Source organism: Pristis pectinata, chromosome 4, assembly GCF_009764475.1.
Source record: "Pristis pectinata isolate sPriPec2 chromosome 4, sPriPec2.1.pri, whole genome shotgun sequence".
Taxonomy (NCBI): Eukaryota; Metazoa; Chordata; class Chondrichthyes; order Rhinopristiformes; family Pristidae; genus Pristis; species Pristis pectinata.
In genome coordinates this window covers 71,481,430-71,509,427 of record NC_067408.1, presented here as the reverse complement: position 1 = coordinate 71,509,427, position 27,998 = coordinate 71,481,430, and the positions used below count along the sequence as shown (strand labels likewise).

The window sequence follows — 27,998 nt, the reverse complement described above, 5'->3', positions numbered from 1 at the left end:
TGAACATCCACACACCTGCCTTTTCAAGCAACTATCACCACATAGCAAACTGGATTAGGAGGGCAAATTGATTGTTGTTGTTGTAACCTGGTAACAATAAATGGAATAGCAACAGTCCAAATGCTACTCACAACTCAGATTACTAATATAGAACAGATCAGTCATCAAACCAAGGTACTAAACCATTCACATAAAAACTGAGCCACTGGGAGAGTTACACATAAGAATTCAAAGCAAAAATATATAATAATGGAAAAAAGTAATAAAATGGCACTTCAAAGTCATTTCTAATATATGAACTATTTTATGAGATATTCCTGATATATTTGATGAAGCTATTTAAAATAAGCTTATTTTTACCCCAATAAATATTATATGCAGTTAAAGATTTGAAATTTGACTTGAAAGGCATTTGAATGAAAGCAAACAGTACAGTACTGCTAATTCAGAGGTAAATCAAAATTATTTTCACTGCCTTTGTAATGTACTTTATTATGGGCAAAAACACAAGGCAATGCTGGGTAGAGTGTGCAAATTACATTAGTCTGTGATCCTCCACTAATATATTACTGGTAAGCATTAATGTATTGCAAATGTTAACTCACCAGCTTTCTTTGTTATTTGGTACAATCCAAACAAGCATCCTGGAATACTGAAAAAATATTCAAGCACAAATATTTTACAAAATTTTTCAAACCTGCAGTCTTGCCTCCAGGGCTTGAACCGTGTGGTGGTAATTCACATGTGCTGTGTTATTAATCTGTATTCCTTTGTCTTCAGCAAGCCCAGAGTTAACCTAGATCATAAAAATATTTTTTAAAAATAGTAAAAGATTGTGAAAGTGGAAATGTTAAGTCAAAACTGCACCAGAAATACCTCATTTGCTATTTCCGTGAACCTGCTACACATGCAAATTTACTAAAAGGAGTTACTTTTCTTCATTCGGTTCTGTCTGCAATTTTATTGTGAAGACATCTACTAAGGCATTAATCTTAACCCACATCTATGCCAAATGGTGAGACAGCATTGTGCAAGAGTATTTGGTAAATTGGTAAATTGTACTGAGGTATAGTGAAAAACTTTGTTTTGTATGCCATCCATACAGATCATATCATTACAACAGTGCATTGAGGTAGTATAAGGGAAAACAATAACAGAATGCAGAATAAAGTGTTACAGACTACAGAGAACGTGCAGTGCAGGCAGACAATATGGTGCAAGACCATAATAAGATAGATTGTGAGGTCAAGAGTCCATCTTATCGTACTAGGGCACTGAATTAAGCAATCAGTATCAAAATGAAGCAATCAGGTTCTACTCTCAGACATCTAATCTTTTACTGCTGCTTTGACAATGCTCCTGCAAAAGGTATATTGTATAGGAGCTCAGGTAATATCTAAAGGTCAAGTGAAGATGAATAAATTGTTGCAGTAACATAAACTCAACAGCAAATCAGTGTGAGACCCCTAACACTGGTTGCCTTGCAGCAGATGCAGTGCAGGTGCTACTGAAAGCCCAATTACTGACATATCATTTAGAACTCTTTGTGGGACATTGAGCCAGTGGACGGCATGGTAACGCATCCAGTAGAGCTGCTACCCAACAGCTCCAGTGATCTAGAGTCAACCTTGATCTCCGGTCATGTTTTTGTGGAGTCTGCATGTTCTCCATGATCGCATAAGTGTTCCCTGTACTCTGATTTCCTCCCACATCCCAAAGATGGGCATGTTGGGTAGACTAATTGGTACAGTACATTGCTCATAGTATGTAGGTGAGTGGTAGAATCTGGGGAGGAATTGAGTGGATTGTATGGAGAAAAGGTTAAAAGTTAATGGGGACTGGATTACTCTTTGAGCCAGCCTAGACTCCATGGCTGAAACGGCCACCTTCTATGTCATAAGCAATTTTGAAAAATATGACAGATGCTTTCGTCCCATTTCCAACTTCCCTGATATACTATGTCATAATGTTCAACAACAGACCAGGTCTTAAGTCTGGCATAACTTATTAAATTCTTGAAGGAAAATAATTTTAGAAGTGTCACTCATAATAGTTTCTAATTTGGGTTGCCATCATCATGCCATGGAGTTGATATGCAAATGTACCACTTTTTGGAACACAGGCTTAGTTCCTTGAACTTCTACATTTAGAACTTTCAGAATATATTGGGGCAAGATTTGACTACGAGCAGTGAATGAATGGTCCATGGCATCACTAACAGAAATGTCCAGATTTTTATATTAACAGCATATCTGTGTTTGCTGGAACTTCTACATAAACGAATAACTTATTTTTTGCAGCATGTTGATGATAAATTGAGATTTAATCTCCTCCTCTAATAAAAAATACTGAACATCATCCAGGCATAAGGTCAAATGTCAAATCTTTAACTTGGAAATAGTGTAAGAATGAAGAGGAGGTGAAGAGAGATCGGAAGATTGAGGAAGTTTAACAGAAAATAGAAACATAATTCTAAAATAAAAGGTCATAACTTACTCTGTAGCTAAATTCGCCAAGATCAGTCAGTATAAAATCTTTCAGACAGTCTTCAATAGTGGAAGCTCCCCTAGAGAACAATAAAATTTGCTCTGTCCCTACACCTAAGAAATCATCCACCTGTAGTGACCATATGTCTTGCCAAACAGCAACAACCTACAGTAAAATAAAGATAATTAATATAAGTAAATGCCAGGTTGCTAAATCATTTTTGTGAATATTTCTTACACTTTGACTACCATACCACCCATCTTGTGCTTTAGCTTCTTTCCTCATGTGGAAATGACGACAAACAAACCTTTAATAATGCAACTGAAGACTCCTTTTGCCCAACTGCCAAAATGAAAATACAAAATCCCTCTGGGCAAGGCAAAATGACAAACACCTACTGCAAGTAGAATTTTGATCTTAGGTTTCAGTTTAATCTGTGGTGTGATTTAAGCACAACAGACTAACTTATGATTTTAAAGTACTGCTGTGTACTTAAAACAAAATGAAAGAATCGTACAGTTTATATTGTTAAAGTGAAAACATTTCATTGGAACCATGTGTAAGAAGTGTTACCCATGCCATTATTAAAATGTCATTTGAACACAGCATAATCTAAATTTTAATGCTAATAATAAAATATTAAGTTACAAATTTGTAAATTGTTTATTATTCATGTCACATTTATGAAATTAGAAATTTCAATAAAACAACAAAAACATCCTTTTTGTCATTTAGACTAAATAATTTTTTAAGAAGTAACACTATGTAGATTACAAAGCTTGGAAGAAGCAATTACCATTAAAGACCACAGGAGCACTGAGCTCCCAAGAATATTTGGCCTTTACAACAACATGGCTCCTGCCCACACATTTCCTATGAACCCATTGGATATTTCATGTAGAAATGGCTAGGATTCTATATTGTATAATGAAGACAAAAATCAAGGAATTGTTAATTTAACAGGCATCGTTTTCTCTTTAGCTTCTCCTGCATGTAAAAAAGATATCAGAATTTTTTTCCTCTAATTGGTTTCAATCAAATTAAAATCAGGAAAGAATGTGTACACATAGAAGAAATTTGACACACAGGAATGATTTATTTCCTTTGAGTTTGATAGAAATAATATTAAAGCTATTTTAAAATTGCTGTGATCTACAAAAACAGTTGAATAAGAGATGAGAAAGTGTAAAATATGGCCTATTTACATTATCTTAATTTCGTAAGATTTCTACTCGACATGATAACAAAGCAGCATTTATCCATGTCAGAAATAACATCTTGTGCCTGTAGCACTGGTAAACTACTGTGCCTCATTCTTCTCAATCTGTCTAGAGCTTAGAAGATGAACATCAGATTTCATTGCTCTACCATGACCAAGACTCCTTATTTCTGCTTTAGTAAAATTGCCCGACTCTGCCAGAAACACTAATCCTTGCCTGTTACCTCTCCCCTTGATTATTCCAATGAACATCCAAAATCCTACAGCTCATGTCGTAACTCACATTAAGTTTAATGCATCCATCGAAACTTTGTTACTTATCTTTGATGCTCAGTTATGCAAGGTGTTTATTTTAAAATCTCATCCTTGTTTTCAAATCCATCCACACCTTTCTTTTCCAAGATCTATAACCTTCTAAGTTAACAGTGGCCTCCTGAGCAACCTCATTAAAGGTAAGTTTGAAAATCCTGAAGTTAAGGCTGCCAATGACCCAACTTCTGGAATTCCCTCCCTAAAACTCACTGCTATTTTTCCCTTTAATCGCTCCTTTTGCCCCATTATCAAAGCAAAAAATGTCACTTTTTGTTTATTAATGCTTCTCTGAATCCCTTTGGCTATTTTACCACATTAATGATATAATAGATGTTGTTTTGAACAGCTTAATTCAGCAGAAACTCATGATACTTCACTTTCACACCTGTTAAAGCAATTTTAATTTCTAAAATCTTTTTGAAAAATAAAAACTTTCAATAGCAAAAGTTCTTATAGCACTTGCTTAAGCCAGTCTATAAAAGAATTGGGGTGTTGGACCTGTCAGAGACTAAAAACAAACATGGTCATTGCAATTGTACCTCCCAACTTTCCTTTGTGACAGCACAAACACTTCCACTTCTCGAAGATACAAGGAAAAGATGATTCTCTCTGCCAGTTGTGGCCATTTTTATTTCGCAGGCATCTTCAAAAGGAAGCTGGCAGACGTTCTTAGGGACACAATTTTCAAACATAACCAGTTGATTTCTGCATGTGATTGCTGTAATTGTGGTCTTTAACTGATTGTCTGTGTCATCAAAAGGGCAAATTAGTATATGTGTAACTACTGTGCTGTAAGCATTTGGGATGAAATGGTGGTTGCACAAAGTTTTCTTTTTTATGGAATACGTAATAAATTCACTACCCCAGATCTGTTTATCAGCTTTAGAAAGTGCAGCTTCATCAATTTTTGCACGTCCAGCCATTTTCCTTGCACACAGTAGAATAACATCTCCATCAGAAATCTCTCCAATCCATGTAACTGCAGTAAATGAAATTGGAATGCTTAAAATACCATTTGTTTGAAGAGATATATGTAAAACTTGATTGCCACAACTCCAGTAAACACTAGGCCCAGTCAACAGGGTCAGATTCTCTTTCATTTCATAGTCCAGTTCAAAGTCCAAATGATGCTCAATTTTATTTGAATTCTGCAGCAATAGTAAAATATATCCATATTTAGAACCTTTTTTATGCTTCTTCAGCAGGATACAAGGGAAATTCTGTCCTGTTCTTGAATCAATAGTGCAACTACAGGCAATAATTTGCGAATAGGAACTTTTTTGATTTGTGACGTATTTCCCTGCAAATTTCTTCATGAATTTCCCTGATTCTGAATCAAATACCATCCTTCTGAACTGCACCACGGCAACATTTTTCCCACTGGGATGTTTTTCCTTGGACAAAATAAAAGAGATCACCTCTCCATTTAAAGCTGTTACATTCACATTCTTTTTAATGGATTCCAGCTCCATTGTAAATATGACTTTTTTTGTTTAAAACTTAACCAGATCTTGAGTTGAAGGTGAAAATTTCATACTGCAATGACAAAAACAGGTCCTTAAATGATGGTGTTACAGCACGATTTAATTTCAAGTTCATTCTGAAATGTTTTAAATGTGTCTTGTACAACAAGCTCAGCTTTGATAGCACATCATTCTCAATACTTCTTTAGTAGAAACAACATGCATCATCACCACAAGTATGTGGTGACTTCCTTGGCGGGCAGGGAACAACACCACATTTATGACATTGGAACTGCTCTTCAATGGATGTTATGGTATTCCATCCTGGATATTGCAGACCTCAATTCAGCAGACTCAGATATGCACCATCAATATCTTAGGATCTTTTTCAGCAGGTATAGCACACCGTCTCTGAACCACGGGGAACTTCACTTCAGAGACATGAGATACAAGCAGGGTAGTCATTTTAGAACGTTATTTCCAAACTGGAAGTGACACTTCAGTACATGTACATCACCTGCAATGGATGGAGATATAACTAAATCAAACACCACCAAATGTACCGCATAATATGGTCAGCTACCTATAACAACCAACCTTCCTCCACATCCCCTAAACTTCCCTTTTTGTCCCTTTCTTTGTACCTGGTGCCCCCAGCTGCTCCCTCCTCCTATCCCTTGGCCACACACCCATCAAATCCCACTTGCTCCTTGATCCTGCACCCGGCAGATCCCACCCACACCCTATTCCTGTACCCAATGAACTCCACTAGTACCCTGACCCTGTACCCGATGACCCCCCCGCCCCCCTGATACCTGACCCTGTACCTGGTGACCCACCTGCCCCCTAAGCCTGTACCTGCCAGATCCTGCCTGCCCCAAGCCTGTACCTGGCACATCCCCCCTGCCCCGACCCTGAACCAGGCAGATCCTGGCTGCCAGGGGTCCAGTACCCAGTGATCCTGACTGCCCCTGACCTTGTACCTGGCAACTCGACTGCCCCTTGACCCTGTACCGCAGGACTGCACCTGCCTCCTGCCCCTGTACCTGCCGGATCCTTCCTGCCCCCTAACCCCGTACCCACTGACCTGCCTGCCCCCTGATCCTGTACCCAGTGATCCTGCCTGCCCCTGACCCTGTACCTGACAGATCCTGGCTGCCCCTGACCCTATATCCGGTGGATCCCAGCTGCCCCGACCCTATATCTGGTGGATCCCAGCAGCCCCTGACCCTATACCCGGTAACCCAACTGCTCCTTGCCCCTGTACCAGTGACCTGCTCACCTGACCCTGTACCCGTTGACCCATCTGCCTCCTGACCTGGTGATTCCTCCTGTACCCAGAGCTCCCTCCTGCCCCTGTACCCCCTGACCTGCCTGCCCCCTGACCCTGTACCCAGTGATCCTGCCTGCCCCTGACCCTGTACCTGGTAATCCCTCATGCCCCTTTCCCCTGCACCCTGTGACCCCGTTGTCCCTGGACCCGGTGAACCCGCCTGCCCCTGGACCCCCCCTTGCACACAGTGACCCCCCCCACTGCCCCTGGACGCCCCCCCCCACACCAAATGACCCCTGCTCCTGGAACCCCCATGACCCCCCTGCAACCGGTGAGACCCCCCTGCACCCGGTGACCGCTGCCCCTGGACCCCCCCCCCCCCCGTGACTCCCCTGCACCCGATGAACCCTGCTGCCCCGGACCCCCCTGCAGCTGGTGGACCCCCCCCCCGCACCCGATGAACCCCCCTGCCCCTAGACCTCCCCCCCTGCACCCGGTGCCCGCTCCCTCCCGCCTTTACCGGAACCCTCTCGGCCGCACGCGCCGCTCATTCAAAGCGAACGGTCGGGCTCGCGCACCCCCCCCCCCCCCATGGGGCCGGAGGAGCGAGGGGGTGGGGCGCGGGCTAAGAGACCGTCCATAAATGAAAGCGGTTACAAAATTACCTCTCCTTCCTGCTTTCGGGTAAAAGTTGGCGCGGAGACGGCGCCGTACTTTCCCGACTGGGAGCAGTGCAGGATCCGAGGTGAGAGGTCAGACCGGTCACATGACTGCAGCTGGAGCGCGCTGAGATGGCTGCCGATCGGCTGCCGGTAAGAGCGGTGTCGGGGGTCGGGGACTTGGTGGGGGGTGGTAGCGGTGGTAGCTGTTCTCTCAGTAACCGCTCTTATTACCTGTCTTTTCCAGGACAAAGAGAAGTTAGTAAACGAAACAAGGCAGCGCTTTACGAGCGAGCATTTACAAGGTATTGTGTGGGTTACTTCCACGGGGAGGACTGATGATGATCCCGAGCTCCTGTCCCAGCGGATCCCTGTGGCTCCTGCTCCCGCTCCCAAATATTTGCCGGGATGTCCCCTGCACTCGGCGCATTCGTGTTTTTATTTCCTCTTTCCCCCTCCCCCGCCTTAAATTCGTCGTAGTGTGCTTGGTGTTGCGAGATGGAGAAGGTGAGAGTTGTTTGGGTGGGTTGGGTGAGAGTTGCTTTCTCTTGGTGTAAGTGCGTAGCTGTAAGTGTCCTGGGGTTATCAGTTCACTCTGTTTTTAGCTGCCTTTCTTCAGCCGGCTATCTGGTGGCAACTGCAAAAGTATTGATATCACTTCTCTAACTGCCACTTTCCAGATGAACATGTACAAATCCACATCCTTTACAAATAAATTCCAGGGCAATTCCCCAATATGTCATCCGACTGAGTAAAATTATTAAAACTGATAGCAATAAACCAAGAAATGTTTTCTTCAATTTCTGCTAATGCCTTAGTGTGACAAGCTCGTCAGCTGTAACTTGTTTTGAAAATTTATTCACTTTTTTTATTATGACTTGAAAGATCGTTAAGCGTTTGCACATCTCTAACAATATTTAGATATGTCGATTAATATTTTGCTGTCCCAGGTATGCTGTCAGGAACCTCTATCTCTGTTTGACTGTCGTGGTGGATACTACTCCTGTATCTGTGGGTCAACTGCAAACTATATATATGAGGTTAAACTCTAGTGCTGCTGTTTGTGCTAGATTAGTGGCAGGTTGTGACCTTAGTGCCCTATTTAATCCTAAATTCATAATTTTCACAGATCCAGGTTTGACTTTTGCATTGGCATTCTGAGATGCACTTTGGGATGGTTGAGATTCAAGTAAAAATTAGTCTTTTCTCAATTGTCAATGAAGTAATGGAAGGTACGGCTGATGGTACTTCGGAGTAGTTCATCACTGCCTTGTTCTCATTTCACCAGGTCAATTTGGCTTGGCTTTATCACAGCCAACTCAGTTTCAGAGATGAGGTAAAAGTGACTGGCTGTAAATCAAAGTAGCATTAGTGTGGCATCCAGATCCCTGATGAAACTGAAATTATTGGGCTTCAAGACAAATGTCTTTGGGTGGGGTCATACTTTGCATAAAGGAAGAAACTTATAGTTGTGGGGGGGTCAATCATCTGAGCTGCAGGAATCCCTCAGGACTGTGTCCTGGACCCAAGCATCTTCAGCTGCTTTAACAATGATCTTTCTTTCTTCTTAAGATCAGAAGTGGGTAATGTATGCTGATTGCACTATGTTCCATTCTATTTGCAACTCCTTGGGAAATGAAGTAGTCCATGCCTGCGTACAGTAAAATCTGGACAACAATGGATGCGAGCTGATAAGCTGCAAGTAGCATTCTTCATTGCTAGGCAATAATGATCTCTAACACGAGAATCCAGCCCCTAATATTCAATAGTATCACCGGTGTTGAATCCTTCACTTTCAACATCCTTGGGGTCACCATTGACTAGAAAATTGCATGGATCAGCCACATAAATGCCATAGCTACAAAAGGAGTTCAGAAACTGGGTATCCTTCCGTGACTCACCACCTGACAGCCCAAAGCTTTTGCCCCCATCTACAAGGCACAAGTCAACAGTGTGATGGAATACTTTTCACTTGCCTGGATGGGTGCAGTGCAAACATCCCTCAAGAAGCTTAATGCAAGAAAAAGCAGAGTGTTTGATTGGCACCTCATCAATTGCACTAAACATTCATTTCGCTCCACTACCTCCACCACACTGTGGCTGTAGTGTGAATATGTGTACAAAATGCTCTGTAGTCACTTATCCATGCGACTTCCAACAGCACCTCCCAAATCCATGATGTCTGGCACCAAGAAGAACAGGGGCAGCAGGTGTGTATCTGCATGTTTCTCTCCTAATCACATGCCACGTAATCATAAAATCATAGAGAATTAACAACAAAAGAGGCCATTCAGCCCATCTTGTGTGTGCCAGCTAGAAAACCATCCCAACTTCCACCTTGTCCCAAACCTGTTCCATAGATACAGTTTCTCTGTATTAACCTGACTTGAAATCACCTTATCATTTCTTTGACTTTCACTAGATCATCCTTAACCTTCCAATTTTGAGGATACAAGCCAAGTTTTTGCAATGTTTAACCCTTATTTCTGTTATCAAACTATAAAGTGATTCTCCTCAGCAAGGATTTGTTCAAGGTCAGATGTGGCAAAGTTGGAGTGTTTAAATAAATAAATTATAACCTTGCAGAATACTTGCAGCAATTTAGAAAAGGTCACCTCTAAATGTAATCAGAATCACAGTTTGGCTGTGTAAATAGTTGAACTTGGAATTAAGTTTAATTTGATGACAAGATTGTGGAATTAAAACTGCATCATGTTTGGCTTGTTGGGAATGAACAATAAGGCTACAGCTTATAATGGGTGTTTAAATAATGTCATAAATCACTTCATAATTCATTAACAATAGTTAATCATTTCAGATTTAAATGAAATTGTGTTTTATATAATAGTTAAGGGCAGTCTTGTATTGAAAACTAACTTGAAAGTGTTTATCCTATAGTGATATTGATGAACATCAAGACTATGATGACTATATTTCCACAGCTTCAGTCAGAATTAGTAGACAAGTTTAACTGTAATTGACTTGGTAGCAAGTTTTTCGTAGAATGCACTTGTGTGGTTCATGGGGAACATTGGATTCTCTGTTGCTTTAAATGTCCAGTCCTTTGATGCAGACATTGGTGGTTAGGCTGGTACAGAGAGTTCTGCTATAACACGTTTTTCCATAATGTGAATTGGATATAATGCAATTGATGAATTGGGGGACGCTGTTTGCATTGTGTGGGCTGAATTGGTTATAACGCAATTTTGATCAGGAAGTAGAGAACCAATTTAGAGTTACTTTGGAAATTGACAAACAGAAAAAAGGCTGCCTTGCGAGGGGAAAAGTCTTGAGGGCAAAAAACTGGTTTACATGCAACCTCCTCGCAGTAATCACATACCATTGTCCCTTAAGATGGTTTCACTGCTAGTTTCGCTGCCAGACGCCATTGAAAATTGGCAAGTAATTGCTTCTATTGATGCTTGTGCAAGATATTTTATTAAACAGTGTAACATGGAGCTTTTAGTATTTTTAGCTTGCAGTAACAAACATAGCTATTAAAAACACCTTTTGTTTGTTTGAAAATCCTGTGGGGGAGGAAAAACTCTTTTGTGAGTCTGAAACTTTCTAGCTCCTAAGCCCCTTCTTCCCATTGACACAGTTGTTTATATAATGTCAGGTTTATTAAGAAAGCAACAATCGCATTATAGTAGAACTGCCTGTATTTATTGTTTGTACTAGTACCCCACAATTGGTGTTGCATCATCTTCACGTAGGATATGTGGTGGTTTTCGCAACTAAAAGGTGGCCAACGAATCAGAGGACAGTTAACTGGAACAAAGTCAGACTGAGTCATGACAATTTGTTTTCTTGCATTGAGGTTGATGAACATATTTTGCCAAACTTCATCAATTTATAATTATTTTTCATGAATTAGTTTCAACTGAATTCAAATTCTTTTCGCTTAAATTCTTTGGATTTATTGATCTTGGCCTCTGGTGCAATAACCTAACCACTACACTACTCTACCCCTATTGGTTATGTGATAATATAAAATTATAATGCCCACACTAAAAACATTGTATACAAGTTGATCCTGTGAGTGCAATTGCTTGACTTGTAACAGTCCAAAAAAAATCCTCAGATCTGCTGAACTGCAAATGGTGCTCAAAGGGTTCGTGAATTTGTGGAAGTTTTGAATTAATGAGCTAATTTGCCAAGGTGGGATTTGAACTTGAGCTGTTGGTATTATTCCTGCACTGCTGTACTCATGTTTCATCTCCTGCTCCCTAACTTAAATGGACAAAACCCACACTTTCTGTTGTGCTTGAACATGTGGGAGCATTGTGGACTTGATGAACTGCGTATAAGGTTAGCTGCAGTCATTGAGCCATATTGCATACTCTTGCCTTGATCTTGCTTATCATAGAGGGCCTGAAGCAACCTGGATATCATGCACTAGCCATCAAACCTCAACATACAACTTTAGTGTGTACCTTTTCTGCTCTTGGTTGTTCTGGCCATCCAAAAGAAAGTTCAATTTCTGACTTGCAGAGCTTTACAACTATTTGCAAGGCACATCAAGAGTGTAATAACATGTTCTCCCTTTGCCTCTGATTGCAACTTGAGGAACACTCAAGTTTAATTCTATGCAGGACAAAGCAGCTTGACTGCTTGGTACCTCAAGCCCCATATTAAGCATTCATTCACTAATCCATCAGGCTACTATGCTTCAGTGCACTCAGTCTACATACCAAGGTTTCTGACAGTTTATCCCCTACGTCCTTTAAGGCAGCAGCTCATGGGAACTTGCCAGTTGTGGTGTTCCCTCCTATATGTTCACCATTATGAATGGGAAATGTATTGCTGTTCTATCATTACTGCTGGGTCTATGTCCAAGACTCCCAAACAGCACCATGATCCTGACTTCATCATTTTAGATTGCAGGCGTTTTATATGATGGCTCACCAGCATCATCTTAGTGGTACTTGGAGACAGCCAATAAATACTGGTCTCGTCAGTGTTGCCCACCATCTTGTCAAGGAATAAAATAATCTGTATTGAGTATCTAAGTACTGCAAGATTGAAGCAATCGTTTTACCTGGTAAATTGCCTTGGATGGGCTGTTAGGGAGCTAGTGAAATTCGGGTAGGTGAAAATGAGACTACATATGTTGTGAGGCTAGGACTGAGAAACTGGAACCGGTCTTATAAATCCTGATTCTTGGAATATTTTGCCACAAGGAGGCAAAAAGCAATTGTACATTTTTAGGGAAGAACCTGACTCTATTTGGTGCAGAGGGTAATAATGGAAGAATTGGGGAAAATGAGCAATGGGATTTGTATTTTTATTGGTCTTACACATAGTCATTTACACCAAAGGTCAACAATTCTTATGTTGAAAATGTGTGGTTATATTTGTGATTTTTATCATTCTAATCAGTTGCTGCCATTTCTTTGCCATTGGCGTTTTACTCAATATTGTTTAATATCTGTCAAGATGGTATTTCCTGCTGCAGGAGTTGTGAAATGCCTCCATTGTGATTGCAATCTGTGTCCTGTTGGGAGTACTGTTTAACAACTATGCACGCGTTGTTTTTAAGTTGATACTTCTAACTTATTTGCTGCCACTGTTTTTTGGGAAAGATCTGTGTGGGTTTGTGAGAATGTGGTGATGTGGCAGGAGTACTTTGGCTGCACTGGTTACCTTTGTCTCCAGTGGCATATAGCTCTGCATTTGGTTTGGAGGGAGAAGTAGTTAACGAAAGCAATGTCTTTCCTTTGAGATCGGCCAATAACTGAAGTACTGAAGATGAAAGCTCAATGTGCAGGGCTTCATCTACTTTTGCACCTGGATTTTTGGGATAGTCTGATCTAATGAATAAAGAAATTGGACAGGATCACAACTTGTCAAACTAGAAAATCTTGGGATTTAGAGTTTGGAAAGCTAATTCATTTGGTTTGCTCTGCCTCACTGGGATTACCTAGTATTATGCTGGGGAATAGCCTCTTGGATTCTGTGCTACATTAGAAATGCCAAAGGATATAAAACCACTTTATTTCATTAGGGATTATAAGGTAAAAGATTGAGGCTTAAGGGAGGATGTTACCTTTTTCAATAAAACATTGAAGTGAAATATTTAACTCAGTCTTTAGTAACATTTTAAAAAGGAAAAAAATAAATGCCGCTATTGGAGACATTTTAGAAACTATTAAAAATAAATTGCAGTGTTCAGAGGTGATAATATCCCAACCATAGCTTTTCTGAGTGGCAAAGGCTTTTGGAGACACAGCTTGCTCAATGCTTTCAGAGGGCCAGTCATTGTTCTGACCACGCTGCTGGACTGTGGAATGTGAAGGGCCATTGGTTTTCACATACTGCACCTTGAACAATTAAATGCAAGCTTTGGGGTGGGGGAGGGGTGTATTATTGGTGATTTTTGTAGTGGGGAAGGACTGAACTATTAATATTTGGCTTGTAAATTTTCCTTAGCTTTTGGGGAAGCTTAGAAGCCTCATTATAATGTGCTAGTTCCTTTTCTAATAATATGCTTAGAAATGTTACTTTGCCTTTTTGTTTCATTGGAGAGAGAAATATAATCTCTCTTCCATTTTGACTTCTTTGTCTGTGGCCTTGTGAACTTTTACAACAAGGTCCAACCCAAATTTGTGCAAAAGCACCTCATCTTCCATTTTGACATGTTGCAACCTTTTGGACTTTATTAAATTCTACAAGTTCTGGCATCTGAATTGGTCACTTCTGCTGGAAGTCATCCTTCTGATATTTGGCTCAGTTTTTCTGTTTCCATTAGAACAGCTGTACCTGCTGGGCATGTCTGGCAGCCCTGCATTTTGTAATATTTTATGGTCCTTTTTTATGTATTACCCCCCTCTAACTGCCACTATTAAGCCATCTACCACTATTTAGACCTGCAGCAACCCTGGTTTCGTCCCGTTACAGATATTTCCCTTGTTCTATCAATTTCTCCCCCATCTTCTCTGCAACTCACTAGCTTTTCTCTTTCCCAGTTCTGGCAAAGCGTCTTGTATTTGAAAAGTTAACTCAGTTTCTCTTTCTGTGGATGCTGCTTGACCTGCTGAGTGTTTCCAGCATCTTCCATTTTTATTTTAACATGTTGATGTGTGACCCTTCAGTAGCAGTCAACAGAAAAGTTCAAATGTGGAGTTAAGTTTGCCAGACGGTAGTATAATTTGGCTTCATCTAAGCTTTTAAGTTTGATTAAATGCAAGTGTAAGAATAATTCATAATTTTCTTATATTTGAACCTATTTTGCTAATATTCACTTAGAAACAATAGAGAATATCTCCCTTTTGATGGTTAACTATCCACATTTGTTAAAAGACTGCTCACAAAAACTGAAGCTTGTGGAAAGGCAGTCAAATTATTGACTTGGCTAGGAAATTCATTGGAGTGGGAGCAATGATTGTCATGTTCTTGGATTGGACTGATGTGAATTGTGATGTTCTCAAAGAACATTTGTTTGGGCCTTGACTATTCATTGCTAATAGCTTAAATGTTAAAGGGAGTGTCCTTACAACCCAAAGAGCATTTGAAGCAGTGTAGATGAAACTATGAACTTACGAATATGAGGTTAAATGATTGGGCAAAGTTGTGGCAAATTGAATGTGGTGTGGACAATTTTAGCTCATCATAGAGGTCATAGAGTCATACAGCATGGAAACAGGCCCTTGGCCCAACTTGTCCATGCTGACCAAGATTCCCATCTAAGCTAGTACCATCTTGCAACTTTTTAAAAATGGTGAAGGCTGGAAGTGGTGAGAGTCTGATATTTGGGGTTTGTTTGCAAAGATTACTGAAGTAGAGAAGGATGGGTACAGAAATTAATCCAAAAGTTCCAACACAATATCAATATTCAAAACTTCTCAAATATTATCTTGCTCCTTAATGCTACTCCAACAATTTTTAATGACTTTTATATAATGGATTGTAAATGAAGCCTTTTTTAATGGGAAATTAGATTAAGCACAAGTTCCCGAGTAATCGTAAAATGTCATCAATCGCTTTTAGGTTTGGTGTCTAAAAATATTCACTTTTGTTTGAGGTCTTTGTATGGATGAAATTGCTGTTCAATGACTAAAATTCAAAGTTAAGCATCAAAATCATAGTTGCTCATTTTTATAATGTCTAATTCTTATTTGCCATGTTGTATTTACCTTATGCTACATCCTATGTCAGAACTCTGACAGTAGTGTCCAGTGTGATTTATGTGTGCTGCAGTCATGTTTGGAACCCAGATTATTTTGACAGCTACCATTTAACCTAAGTATTTTTTTTAATGCAAATAGTCCTAATTTGAAATTTGCTTTTACATGGGTAGTTACCTGTGTTTGACACTGAAGCATATGTTATCACAGATTGCAGAGGAATTTGCCAATGTAAGCAGAGGTAGAATTTGAAGAATGGATGAGTTTATAGAGATTTTGAGATTCATTTGGCAGGGACCATGACCCACAAGATTTGACCTGAAAGAAAGGCAGTGAACTTTGGCTTTAATGTTTGAGAAGACGCATTTGGTTAAAAATACAGAGCCTTATGACTTGATATCCAATTTTAATTGTGTTTAAGAAAGATTTCTTCAGATTACTGATATGATTTTCTTTTTCTGTAGATAAGGCTGAGAAATATGATTCTCGAGATGTTGAAAGACTAAAGCAAGATAATGTGTGGGTTGAGAGCTATTTGCAATGGAGACATTACAATGTGGATGATACTTTGAAAATGATTGATGAGAGTTTTCAATGGAGAAAAGAATTTTCTGTTCATGGTGAGTTGTTGGCAACACAAAAATATGATTACCTCAAATTTTCACAGCATACCTTTTAAACCAGGTTCTAAAAACACCTTTGTGTTGACATCTGTGTTTCAACCTATGACTGAAAAACTTATATAAAGACTTGCAATTCTTTTATGGCAACTCATTGAAATAATGTACATCTTGGTGGCATCTTAAAGAATTCCACTATGATCAGTTTTTATTATAGTGTGGTGATGTCTGTTCTGTACATGGTAAGTTTGCATAGTGGACAAATAATCAGTTAACTTGCTTTCAGTGACCTTTATTGGATCTGTACTTGGTGGTGTGCTGGGTAGGGAAAGCTACATGTTGCCCAATTATAGTATGTAGCGGTAAGCAAAAAGATGATGCTTAAGAAAAGTGTACATGAGAATTGTAGGGTAAAACTATAATGTATAATTGCAAAATTGTGTAGCAACTCACCGCACCGGCATCAAACCGACTCCCGACATTGCGATGTCGTCGGAGGCCCCGATCCAAGATGACGCTGGGCCCTCCTCCTTCCCCAGCATTGGGCTAGGAAAGCCCGCGCGCGGCAAGGTCAGGTGACCCGCGCGTGCCGTCATCGCGGGAACTGTAGCGTGGGAAGTTTTCGAATATTAAAGGTACACCGCGCCCCTGTCGGCATTTGACCTCTGATTTTGAAACCAGCGATTCTGTGTCTTCATTTCGTAGTGTGTAGCTAGCTACTACAATTGATTGCCTGGATTGATTTTTATCCAGCTATTGAACTTGAAGATTAAAAGTTCTTAAAATCTATTTTGGATATTGACAATTGGACATTGGTTGTCTTTTCCACAGTAACTGAAGTGAGTGTGTTGAGCTGACTTGGTGCTGCAATTTGATTTGTAGTTTTTAAAGTTTCAACAGGGTTTTTAACCAGGAATTTATTTATTAGCTAGCATAAGTGTAGTGATTTCGAATATGAATTTAAAGGAGGCATGTTCCTGTGGCCAACAAATGTTTTACAACAAACTTGGAAAAAGATGAATGTAGTAATTGCGTCAATTAAATATTACTAATCTGATCACTTTTGAAATTGCTTGACCACATATTTCTGAAGCTGGTCTTTTAATCTTCAAGTTCAGCAGCTGGATAAAATCAATCCAGGCAATCAATTTTTCAGATTATACATTATAGTTTTACCCTACAATTCTCATGTACACTTTTCTTAAGCATCATCTTGTGCTAGTTTCATTTTGTCATTTAGTAAGAAGAAGTAACTTCAGTGAATCTTTCATTTTCACAGTTCCTTAATCTATCACAGAATGAATGAAGTTATGCCACTTTTGGTATTGGAAGTGTGAAAACTAATTGCAGAATTAATAGATGATGTGCTATTAAATATTTAAACAAGTACATTAAAACTGAGTTCTTTGTCTAATATGTAATTTGCAAAAGATATGTATTTGGTATTTTAAAATCATTAAGGAATGATGAGTTCAAATTATGCTAGTTGTTTAAAAGAATATAGTTTTTTCATGTGCCTTCCTGAAGTCTGATTCAACAGGTATTGACAACCCATGTTTTATGCAAATATTTTGATGTTGTTGACATCTGAAAGCATTGCATCTCTAAATCTAAAATTGGCCTGTTAACTTCTTAAGATTAGGTGCATGCAGTTGGCCCCAGCTGAGGGTTCTTTTATTAATAGCAGGAAATACAGGCACTGGATCTCTGTAGGCATAATCTTCTTTTGGTCCATATCTGTTAACCTCTTAAATTTCAAAACCTTGTGTATTTCAGTAGAGTTCACAATGGGAATGCCTGACTGTAATTTTTTTGGCCTCCATTTTACAAGGGGTGTTAAGGCAGTTTACAGTGCCTTAATAACTGTGTATAAGAGACCAATAATTTCAGCATGGGGGTGCAAAGCTGTATGCAGTTTGTGAATCATATTCTTGAAAAGTCATTCCCAGCAATCTTCAGTTTAAGAACATGCTGACCTGTAGAGACAATGGGAATACAAATTAATTTTTATTGTATATACTTATAGATTTAAGCGAGTCCAGTCTTCCTAAATGGACCTTTGAAACTGGAGCTGTTTACCTTCATGGATATGATAAAGAAGGCAACAAAATATGTGAGTTTCAACTTGTTTGTTTGCTGTATAATTGGCAGATTAGGTGGTTAAATGAAGTTAAACACAGATCATCCATAATCTAATTGACTGGTGAAATAGGTTTGAGGAGCTACTGGTTTTGCTTTCTTTTAACTGAAAGCACAATGTTTCTGCATTCTTGGGATTACATTTCCCTCTAGAATTTTTTTTTAGTATAATTGGCTGCAATGAAGTGTCATGAGTTATTGCTTGGTTAAATAAAGCTAGTTTAAAAATGCCACATCAAACACACAGACAATCATCCATTGATATATTTGGGTATAGGCATTTGTTTTCACCATGAGGGTTTTTAAAATTGCTTATTATTTTCCCTGACCTTTCATGTTAGGAAAGACACATTTTGGAAATGTATACCATCAGTCAAAAATTGCATTGTGACAAATTAATAAGATAATATTTTAGATTTTGGCAAAATATCTAGAGGTATGACTGATGGTTTTTTTTATTTGTTTTGTTTTGCTTTCTGTTTTGCCACTCTTTACTCTGGCATGAGTCTTATTCTTGGTCTGATGAAACTGTGAGCATTCTAAAATAATATAATGACTTGCATTCATTAAAGGTTTTTGAATTTGTCCATGTGCTCTTGGGCTTTGGGCCATGTTATGAACTGTTTTCAAACAATTTACTGTTCCTATTTAAATCAGAGGATCAATTGCTCGTGTCTGAAGACCAAAAGTTTTTGATGTAGACAAATCATAAGGAGGAACCTAAGAGTATTAGAAGTGAGAGTAGGTCTTGTCCCTGTTGCACCATTCAGTAAGATCATGGTTGATCTTCTACCTCAGCACCACTTTCCTGTAGTAATGCTCATATGTCCCTGATTTTATTTCCCTCTTCTCCCAACCACCACCACCACTTCCCCCCCCCCCCCCCCCCCCAACAGATTTAAAAAATAATCTATGAATCCCGGTCTTGAATATTGTGACTGAGCCTTCACAGTCCTCTTGGGGTAGTGAAGTTCAAAGATACGCTGCTCTCTGAAGAAATTTCTTATCTCTATCCTGAATGACCAGACCTTTATTCTGAGAGGTGACCCCCCTGGTTTTGGGCATCCAGGCAAAAGAAGCATGAATTCTGCATATACAAATTTTGTTTCTTTTAATAAAGTCGCTGCTCATTCAACTAAGCTGAAGTGCACAGGCATAGTCTGCTCAATCACTCCAAGTACAACAAACCTGCTATCCTAGGAATCAATCTGATGAACCCCAGCTGGACTCTATCACAAACATATCCTTTCTTTTAGGTAGGAAGACCAGATCTATACATAGCATTTCAGATGCATTCTCACCAGGGACATATGTAATTGGAGTAAAGCATCTGTACTTTTATGCTCAAATCCTCCTGCAACAAAAAGCCAAGGCACCATTTAGTCTCTGTATTACTTGTTGAACCTGCATGTTAACCTAAATAATTTGTATACAAGGACACTTGAGTCCCTCTGAACACTGCCACCGTTTAATTCTTTGCCACTTAAAAATTCTCCATCTTTATTTTTCCCTACTAAAACAGTTCACCCAGTATTTTTCTATATTATATTCCATCTGCTATTTTCTCATCTATTTACATAATTCTTGATATCCTCTGAAGCCTCTCTTCATTGTCTTCATAGCTTGCACTGCCACCTGGCTTTGTATCATCAGCATACTTGAATATATTACACTTGATCCGCTCATCCATATCATTTGAAATAGATTGTGATCAGTTGTGGACCCAGCATGGATCCCTGCAGCACCTATGGTCACAGTCTCCCAACTCAAATGACCCACTTGCTGTTTTCGACCCATTAATCAATAATTTTCTTTAATCCCATGTGACACCTTATTGAAGTCCTTCCACAAGTCAAAATACCCTACATCAATTGGTTCACCCTTACCTTTGGTCTGCACCCTATCATAGACATTCTGTCTGTTTCTCCACTGCTTCCCTGCAACTTAAAGCATGCTTTTTTTTTATTACTACTTTATTTCTGACATTGACTTTTTCTCTCCCTGGATATTCTGCTTGACTTGCTGGAAGCATTTAGCATATTCTGTTTTGTTTCAGATTTCTAGCATCTTCAGTTTTGTTTTTGCTCCTGTGGCTTTTCTGAACAAACTAAGCAACCAAACAGATTGGGGGGGTAAAAAAAACTTATCGGCAAAGCCAAAACAAAGAAGTACAGATAATTCAATTCAACTCTATTTAATATAGAAAGCAAAACATGCATTAAGAGACATCAGAGACAAATCTTGAGCAATTACTGAAAGATGAAGGAATAAGACTTCATTTTAACAAAAAAAAATGAATTACTGTTGCATGAAAGGCTTTTTGGCAGCACTAGAAATTGTTATGCCATTAGATTAATTTATAACAGAATGCATTAACCCCAACATTTTCTGATGTGTTTAGTAGGTTAATAGCATAATTTCTCAACCTTAATGCCAAATTTCTCAATGTAATACCAATGTAGTGATTGCTTGTGAGGAGCAGGCCACATCGGACAACTGATTCTGGTTGTCTGTTTAACCATGCATGTGTGGACATCAAAAACTGAGGTTCGATTTACTTCCTATTAATGGTAAATCCTGACATCTTCAGTTATTCTGCCACAAAATCTGGGCCAGTGTCTTTCTGTTTAATTTTGTCAATTTCAGTGATGATGAAAACTGACTTCCAAGGTTCAATAGCTCAAAAGAACTTGATTCATTTCAGCTGAAATGGTATAACAACCAATGCCTATTCCAATGACCTGTTTTATGCTGACAGTCATTTCTCTGATATTATTGACCTTTCAGAAATTTCTGATAATGTTTGCATTTTTCAGTGCAAAGGCAAAAAAAAAGACTCGCTGTTGTCAATAGTTGTGGAAATTCCATAAAAGTGATCATTATTTCCAAACTAATTTAACAATGTAGTAGAGAGCAACACTTGCAATGTCTTCATTCACCTATATTATTGTCCCTAACAATTGATTAAACTTTGTTGACACATTGTTATTGCCAGTTTGGTTTAGAGTGAAACTGCACAACAAAGATACAAAGACAGCTTTGGAAAGAAAGAAGTATGTTGCCTTCTGGTTAGAACGCTATTCCAAAAGAGAACAAGGAAAACCTCTTACAGCAGTATTCGACCTGACTGAAACTGGAATAAGCAATGTAGTAAGTGCCACAACAACATTTTGTTTGACTTGCATGCAAGTTTTCTTACTAATTGCTTTTGGCTGGAGGGTGGGATACTGGTGGGGTGGGGGCTACTTCGGTTTCATCTTCCTAACTATCTATTAAATCTGTTACATCATTTTTTTTATCCACATACAATGATTTTGCTTCTATAATTTATTGCAAATTCAAAATGAATATCTAACATGGATCATAGAGTAGTATTTTGAAGTGTCACCATACTGAATTTACTTCTTCTATGTCGTAGACTGTTCACAGTGAGCAAATAAAGGCGCTTGCCCTTTTGTAGGCAGTGAGAAGATTTGCAGTGTTTATTTCCAGGGCACAATTGCAGTAACATGGTAGGCCTATTGCCTAATCTTTTAGCTGTGTATGGACATCTAGCTGAGTAGAAATCAATACTTTTACAAAGAGCAGCTCTGTTAATTTACTATGCCTGGCAATAAGCTGTCAGCCTTCACTGAGTGGTAGCACATTTTCTATAGAAAGTCATTTCCACTCTTAAAATTTAAGCGCAAAGTGTACCTCAACAGTATTGTGGGTGTGTCTGAAGAGCAGCCTTTCAGATCGGGCATTAATCTAAAGCCTCCTCTCCTTTCTCTGGTGGACGTAAGAGATCCTCATGCACTATTTGAAGAAGAGCAGGGGAGCTCTTGCAGTGTCCCAGTGAATGTTTCTGTCAGTCAATGTCACTGAAAGTTTTATCTGGTCATGGCTTAATGTTAATTGGGGGAAGTTGGTATTCACATAACAGATAAAACTTCTAAGAATGTATTATTACTACTCCCATAATTGACCTTTTGGTTCTATAAATTCAGTGTTGGCAAATTTTGTTGTTTGTAAACAAAAGAAAATTTCAGAGTGCAATCTTGCTTTCGGGGTCTTAATTACCACTACAGACTAGTTGAAGAACTAAGCCCAAAATCATTCAGAGGTCTGTGAAACCTCTTTCAATTGGATCCCTTAACTGTCAATCTGAATAATAAAGTGCACTACAGTAAAAGGGAGAAAAGTGGCCTTGCTTTCCTGTTATAAATCCCACTCTATTGCATTTCAGCATGTTTTGAGCTGGAAACTTTTTCAACTGGTATAGTTGTTAACAAAATGCTTTTAGATTCCAGGTTTTGGTTTTTAAGTAAAGAATTGGATAATTTTTTGATTTGGAAAAGCATAAGCTTAAATTCCCTCTTTTAGGAGTTGCATGTGTGGGTTTCAATATTGAATTTATTAGGAAGTAATCAGCCTGGAGAAATCACTATTTTGTTGAAGCTCTTTGCACTTCCCAGCAGTAAGCAAAATACCAAGATAAAATCATTTTGATAGAAGTCACTAATTCTGATTTTTTTTTTTGTTTAGTAGCTATTAATTATGAATCTGCTTGTTTTACAGATGTATAAACAGTTGAAAGTTTGTTGATTTCTAGGATGGGATTTTCCAAAAAAAAATGATTTCTCAAGTAACATATTTTGTTTTGATTTCTAGGATATGGACTTTGTGCGTTTTATCATCAACTGTTTTAAGATATATTATCCTAAGTACCTTTGTAAGTACTTGGTCACATTTTACCAGTTTTTTTTGCTTCAAATATTCATTATTTTTATGATTTTTCTCTTAATTGGAGGTTTTCATTTCATGGTGACGGTGGGTGGCTGGTAAGGGACCTACTATTATCAGAAGAACACGTGATAAGATGTTAAAAATAATTTGTGTACTCGTCTGAATCATTCAATCTGCTTCAGTCTTCAAACTGGCCCCTAAATGCCTCATGTAATTAGAGAATAGTGATGATGTGCCAGTGAACTTCAGCATTGATAACAAAGTTAGAAGGCTCTATATTTAGAAAAAGTGAAAGGGGAAGAGAATATCCTAGCTCAGAAGATACGATGATATCAGTCTTTTTTTGTTTAAACTAACACTGAAGCTTCTGATGCATACGTCCATTTTTGGAACTTCGTTATTTTCAGTTGGTGTCACACTGTGATCATGCAATAAGAATTATAATGCTGTTTGGGTATTACTTCAGCAAAAATGTTCTTGTTGCTCAGGAAAAGGCCACAATCTCAATAACTCATCTCACCCAGCAACGTGTTTCTATTAAAATTTGTTACAGTGTAATAAGCGGCAATGTTCAGCAGTCTCAATGGCTGAAGTGAACTGTAGTAGAGGAAATTTGGTAGGAGTTGAATGATAATTGCAATGGAATAAACTGCAATATTCAGATGAAAAGAAGAATAAGGAGATGCTTAATGATAATGGAATAATACTGACTTCCTCGAACTGAAATTCACACTGTTTGGAATTTTGCTGCCACTATTAGCTTATTGAACCAGCACTGGTGCTCATAAAAAGTTACCTAATTTGTTCTCTTTTAAAGTTTTCTTTTAATTTTCAAATATTTATCCTCTTGGGAAAAGTTGCTTGTGTATTTTATTAGATGTTATATTGTTGCACTTTTACAAAATCTGGAAGACGTCCTATATTAAAAATTCACCAATTTTTACTGCTTAGGATTTGTAGAATTTGTGCCTCTCGGTCCTGTGTTAGTAATTTTCTGTTATGACTTACTGATGAAGATAGTGCCAACTACAGATCTGAAGAAGTACAATGGGGCACAGGGTCAGCAGCCATGTGGTTAAGGTCAATTTCAGGATCCTTGAGACAACTATAATGGGAACTAATCTGGGGCAATCATCTTCTGCTGTGTGTGTGACAGTAACCTACATGTAGTGTTTCAGTGTTCACAAAAATAAAAACGTGAGTTATGCCATCAGTTGTTCAGAGGGTCTGGCAGGATTCAGATTAAAATTCCTCTTTAAAAACCTACAAGGAAAAAAAAAATCAAAATGTTTTTACTATCTTTATTATTATCATACAACTGCTCATCCATTTTCCAAATTAATGGAACTGGCAGGCAGCATCATATTGGGCTTTGTACTGACATTGTGCTTGAAAGCATGCTGTTAAAACTTTTAAAACATTAATTTAAAAGCAAGGTTTCATTACTCTTGGCAATAATTGTGATTTGTCTCTGAATCCATATCTATAATGAAGGCACAAGACATGAAATGTTTTGCTAGTACAGATCTAATTGCTGTGCATTCTTTGTTACCCATCTACATTATAGATTTAGATGCAATTGATAATGTGAAAAGCTTCTAATTAATCTGCATTAAATTAATGTTTTGACAAGCTGGAAGCAGTGTTTTAACTGTAACTGATTTGGCAGCTTAAATTAGGAAGAGTTTACAGTTAGCTCATTGATTAGATTACTCAAAGGGATTATATTGAGGTATGCTTTTAAAATTTTAATTTATTTTCTTGCAGCCAAAATGATCATATATGAAATGCCATGGATTATGAATGGTAAGAATTTTAATGCAAATTATATTATTAACTTTGTATAGATGAATGTTGATCATTGCATAAAGAGGATTCTTTTTCTGCAGCTGCCTGGAAGATTGTGAAAACATGGTTAGGACCAGATGCCTTAAGCCTGCTGAAATTTGCCAGCAAAGCTGAAGTGCAGGAGTATATAAATATTGAATATTTGCCGGCACACATGGGAGGAACTGTAAGTTGTACCACTCTGATTACAAATGCCTGTCAATATGTTGGTTATAAATTAACACTTACCCTGTTTATGTTTGATAATGAGACAATATTCTCTAGAATTTCAATGTGTAAAGGCAATTTGAGGATTTTATTTTAAAAAATCTCAGAGAATTTGATGGAGCTGTTGACTTCATCTGAAGTGGATCTGAATTATAAGGCAGCCATGTTCTTCCTAAGGTACGGTGCCCAGATTTGAGTGTATTCCAGTTGTTGTCAACTGGAGTTTAGGCTAGCATTAGTGTGACGTTCATGTCTTTATCCCTAGATCTTACATTACATTAGTCTTTTGGATTATTAAACATCATGCAAATAATGTGGGGCCTCTGAACCTCTCTGGACACCAACTGTCTCTGGCTTTTCATCATTTAAAAAAAAATGTAGCTCTGTCCTTTAGGTCTGCACATTGGTTGACTTCACATTTGCCTGCATTGCATTCCCTTTTTCAGAACCTTGCCTAGTTAATTCATCTATTACAGCAACACACAAAGGGACTTGGAGGAAATCAGTGGGTCAGGCAGCATCTATGAAGGGAAGTGTACAATCAACATCTTGGGTCAAAACCCTTCATGGACTCCAGATGCAGGATCTCGACCCTAAACGTTGACTGTCCATTTCCCTCCATAGATGCTGCCTGATCCGCTGTGTGCCTCCAGTCCCTTTTGCGTGTTGCTGCAGATTTCCAGCATCTGCAGTCTCTTGTGTGTCTCTCTAATTCATCTATTAATCTATATTTTTAATATTTTATTCTTCCAAATATATGCTTATAAGGTAGCTTAAATTTGTGTCCTACAAAATTTGAAATGTCTCTCTATGACATCATCTTAGCAGTAATAATTATAGTAAATAGTTGAAGCCCCCACACTGATCCTTATGAAGTTTAAATATCATATTCCACCATTTGGAGAACCTACCAAATATTCTTCCTCTCTGTCTTTGAATAGATGATTTTACTTTCAATGCCATAAGCTTTTGTACCTTGCAGTTTTGTTGCCTATACTGGTAACATCCATAGACGTTCCTGATCTACGATTTTGGTTACATCTTAATTCATAAAAACAAAACATTGTGAATGCTGGAAAATAAAAGCAGAAGTTGCTGAAAATACTCAGCAATCCAGAAAGTATCCATGATGTGGGAAATGTGCTACTTGACTTTTTTTTTTACCTTTTTTTTGCTCATTAATGTAACATATATTGCAAATGACCACATTTGCCACATTTTACCTAGGTTCTTTTAAACATGTGGAAATGGTTGTTTTTTCACATTTCAAAAGATTCTACTTGATGGAAATTATAGATAATTATATGGACAATCTATCCAGGTGTATCTTTTGATTTTGTCTAGACATCTTCAGAATCAGGTTTATTATCACTGACATATGTCGTGAAATTTGTTGTTTTGCAGCCACAGTATAGTGCAAGACACAAAAATTACTATAAGTTACAAAAGTAAATATTGAGAAACAGGAACAATGAGGTAGTGTTCATGGACCGTTCAGAAATGTGATGGTGGAGGGGAAGAAGCTGTTCCTAAAACTTCGAGTGTGGGTCTTCAGGCTCCTGTACCTCCTCCCTGATGGTAGTGATGTGAAGAGGGCATGTCCCAGATGCTGAGGGTCCTTAATAATGGATGCCGCCTTCTTGAGGCACCACTTCTTGAAGATGTCCTTGATGGTGGGGAGGGTTGTGCCCTTGATGAATCTAGCTGAATCAACAACCCTCTGCAGCCTCTTTTGACCCTCTGCATTGGAGCCTTCATACCAGGTGGTGATGCAACCCATCAGAATGCTCTCCACTGTACATCTGCAGAAATTTGCGAGAGTCTTTGGTGACATACCAAATCTCCTCAAACTCCTAACGAAGTAGAGCTACTGGTGTGCCTTCTTCGTGATTGCATCAATGTGTTGGCCCAAGATAGACTCTCTGAGATGTTGACGCCCAGCAACTTGAAGCTACTCATCCTTTCCACTGCTGACCCCTCAATGACGACTGGTGTGCTTTCTCCCGACTTTCCTTTCCTGAAGTCCACAATCAATTCCTTTGTCTTGCTGATATTAAGTGTGGGGTGGTTGTTGCGGCACCACTGAACCGACCGATCTGTCTCACTCCTGTACACCTCCTTGTCACCATCTGAGATTTTGGTGCATCGATTTAAAAGTTGCTGAGGGTCAATGGGACACGACAAATTTCTTTAGCCTCCTGAGGTAGTAGAGGCACTGGTGAGCTTTCTTGGCCATGACAGCTACATGGTTGGACCAGGTTGCTTAGAGGTCTCCTTTTAACCTGGCAACGTGCCTCTCAGGAATCTGAATCCTGATTGGAGATGATGCCCTTGCATAACTTCAGCTGTTCTGATCTGTTCCCTGGTCCATTCCTTAACACTACGGTTGTCCTTTCCAAAGTGTCAAACTATACCTCATAGATAGCATGTAGTACTTGGACCAGGTTCTGCTCCACCTGGTTCCGGAGTAAATTATCTGAATATTTTTCCTTTTCCACAATATAGCCAAGTGTGTCTAACTGAGCCTCAGTGATTCAAAGCAGAGTTGTTTTTAAAAGTTGTAATAATCCAGTGCTACCTCACTTTCCACCGTTTTTGAATCTCTGCACTTGAGCATTTGGTGCCAATGTCTGAGAGTTAATTTACAAATTTGGGTTTTAACAAAAAGCTGGTAATAATTAGTGCAAGCCTGCCTGCAGGGTTATTTTCAAAAAATCTGCTGAGGAAAATTTCTACAATTTAATTTTCCAGTCTGATTCACAAATGGTAAAACCTGCATGTATGATGCTGCATTATCTTGTGCTGCTTGCATTTAAGAATGTCAGATTGTTTCCCAATTTTGCACTGTGAAACTTAATAGCTGTAGGCTAAATTTGGGATTTCCCTTGAAGCTTTTTGTAGCATGAAATTCATGATC

At 38.7% G+C, this 27,998-nt stretch overlaps 2 protein-coding genes across 10 annotated transcripts in view; one reads left to right on the top strand and one right to left on the bottom strand.

Annotated features, from left to right (window-relative positions):
- The window catches only part of fancb (FA complementation group B), a 45,055-nt gene extending 37,515 nt beyond the window's left edge, over nt 1–7,540 (bottom strand). For 3 of the 6 annotated variants that reach the window (XM_052013955.1, XM_052013953.1, XM_052013954.1), the window contains exons 1-4: nt 7,420–7,483; nt 4,558–5,998; nt 2,497–2,652; nt 698–796 (exon numbers count right to left, since the gene is read on the bottom strand). In XM_052013955.1, the coding sequence (XP_051869915.1) occupies nt 698–796; nt 2,497–2,652; nt 4,558–5,490 (1,188 nt within the window). In that variant the 5' untranslated portion in view covers nt 5,491–5,998; nt 7,420–7,483. Of the gene's footprint in view, nt 1–697; nt 797–2,496; nt 2,653–4,557; nt 5,999–7,274; nt 7,389–7,419 lie in introns of those variants that run through there. The other 3 variants (XM_052013949.1, XM_052013951.1, XM_052013950.1) reach the window with 3 other exon arrangements.
- The window catches only part of mospd2 (motile sperm domain containing 2), a 61,507-nt gene continuing 40,966 nt past the window's right edge, over nt 7,458–27,998 (top strand). For 3 of the 4 annotated variants that reach the window (XM_052013957.1, XM_052013956.1, XM_052013958.1), the window contains exons 1-8: nt 7,458–7,566; nt 7,661–7,718; nt 16,004–16,159; nt 18,186–18,272; nt 21,294–21,448; nt 22,952–23,012; nt 24,794–24,832; nt 24,916–25,040. In XM_052013957.1, the coding sequence (XP_051869917.1) occupies nt 7,546–7,566; nt 7,661–7,718; nt 16,004–16,159; nt 18,186–18,272; nt 21,294–21,448; nt 22,952–23,012; nt 24,794–24,832; nt 24,916–25,040 (702 nt within the window). In that variant the 5' untranslated portion in view covers nt 7,458–7,545. Of the gene's footprint in view, nt 7,567–7,660; nt 7,719–9,574; nt 9,624–16,003; nt 16,160–18,185; nt 18,273–21,293; nt 21,449–22,951; nt 23,013–24,793; nt 24,833–24,915; nt 25,041–27,998 lie in introns of all 4 variants that reach the window. The other variant, XM_052013959.1, reaches the window with a different exon arrangement.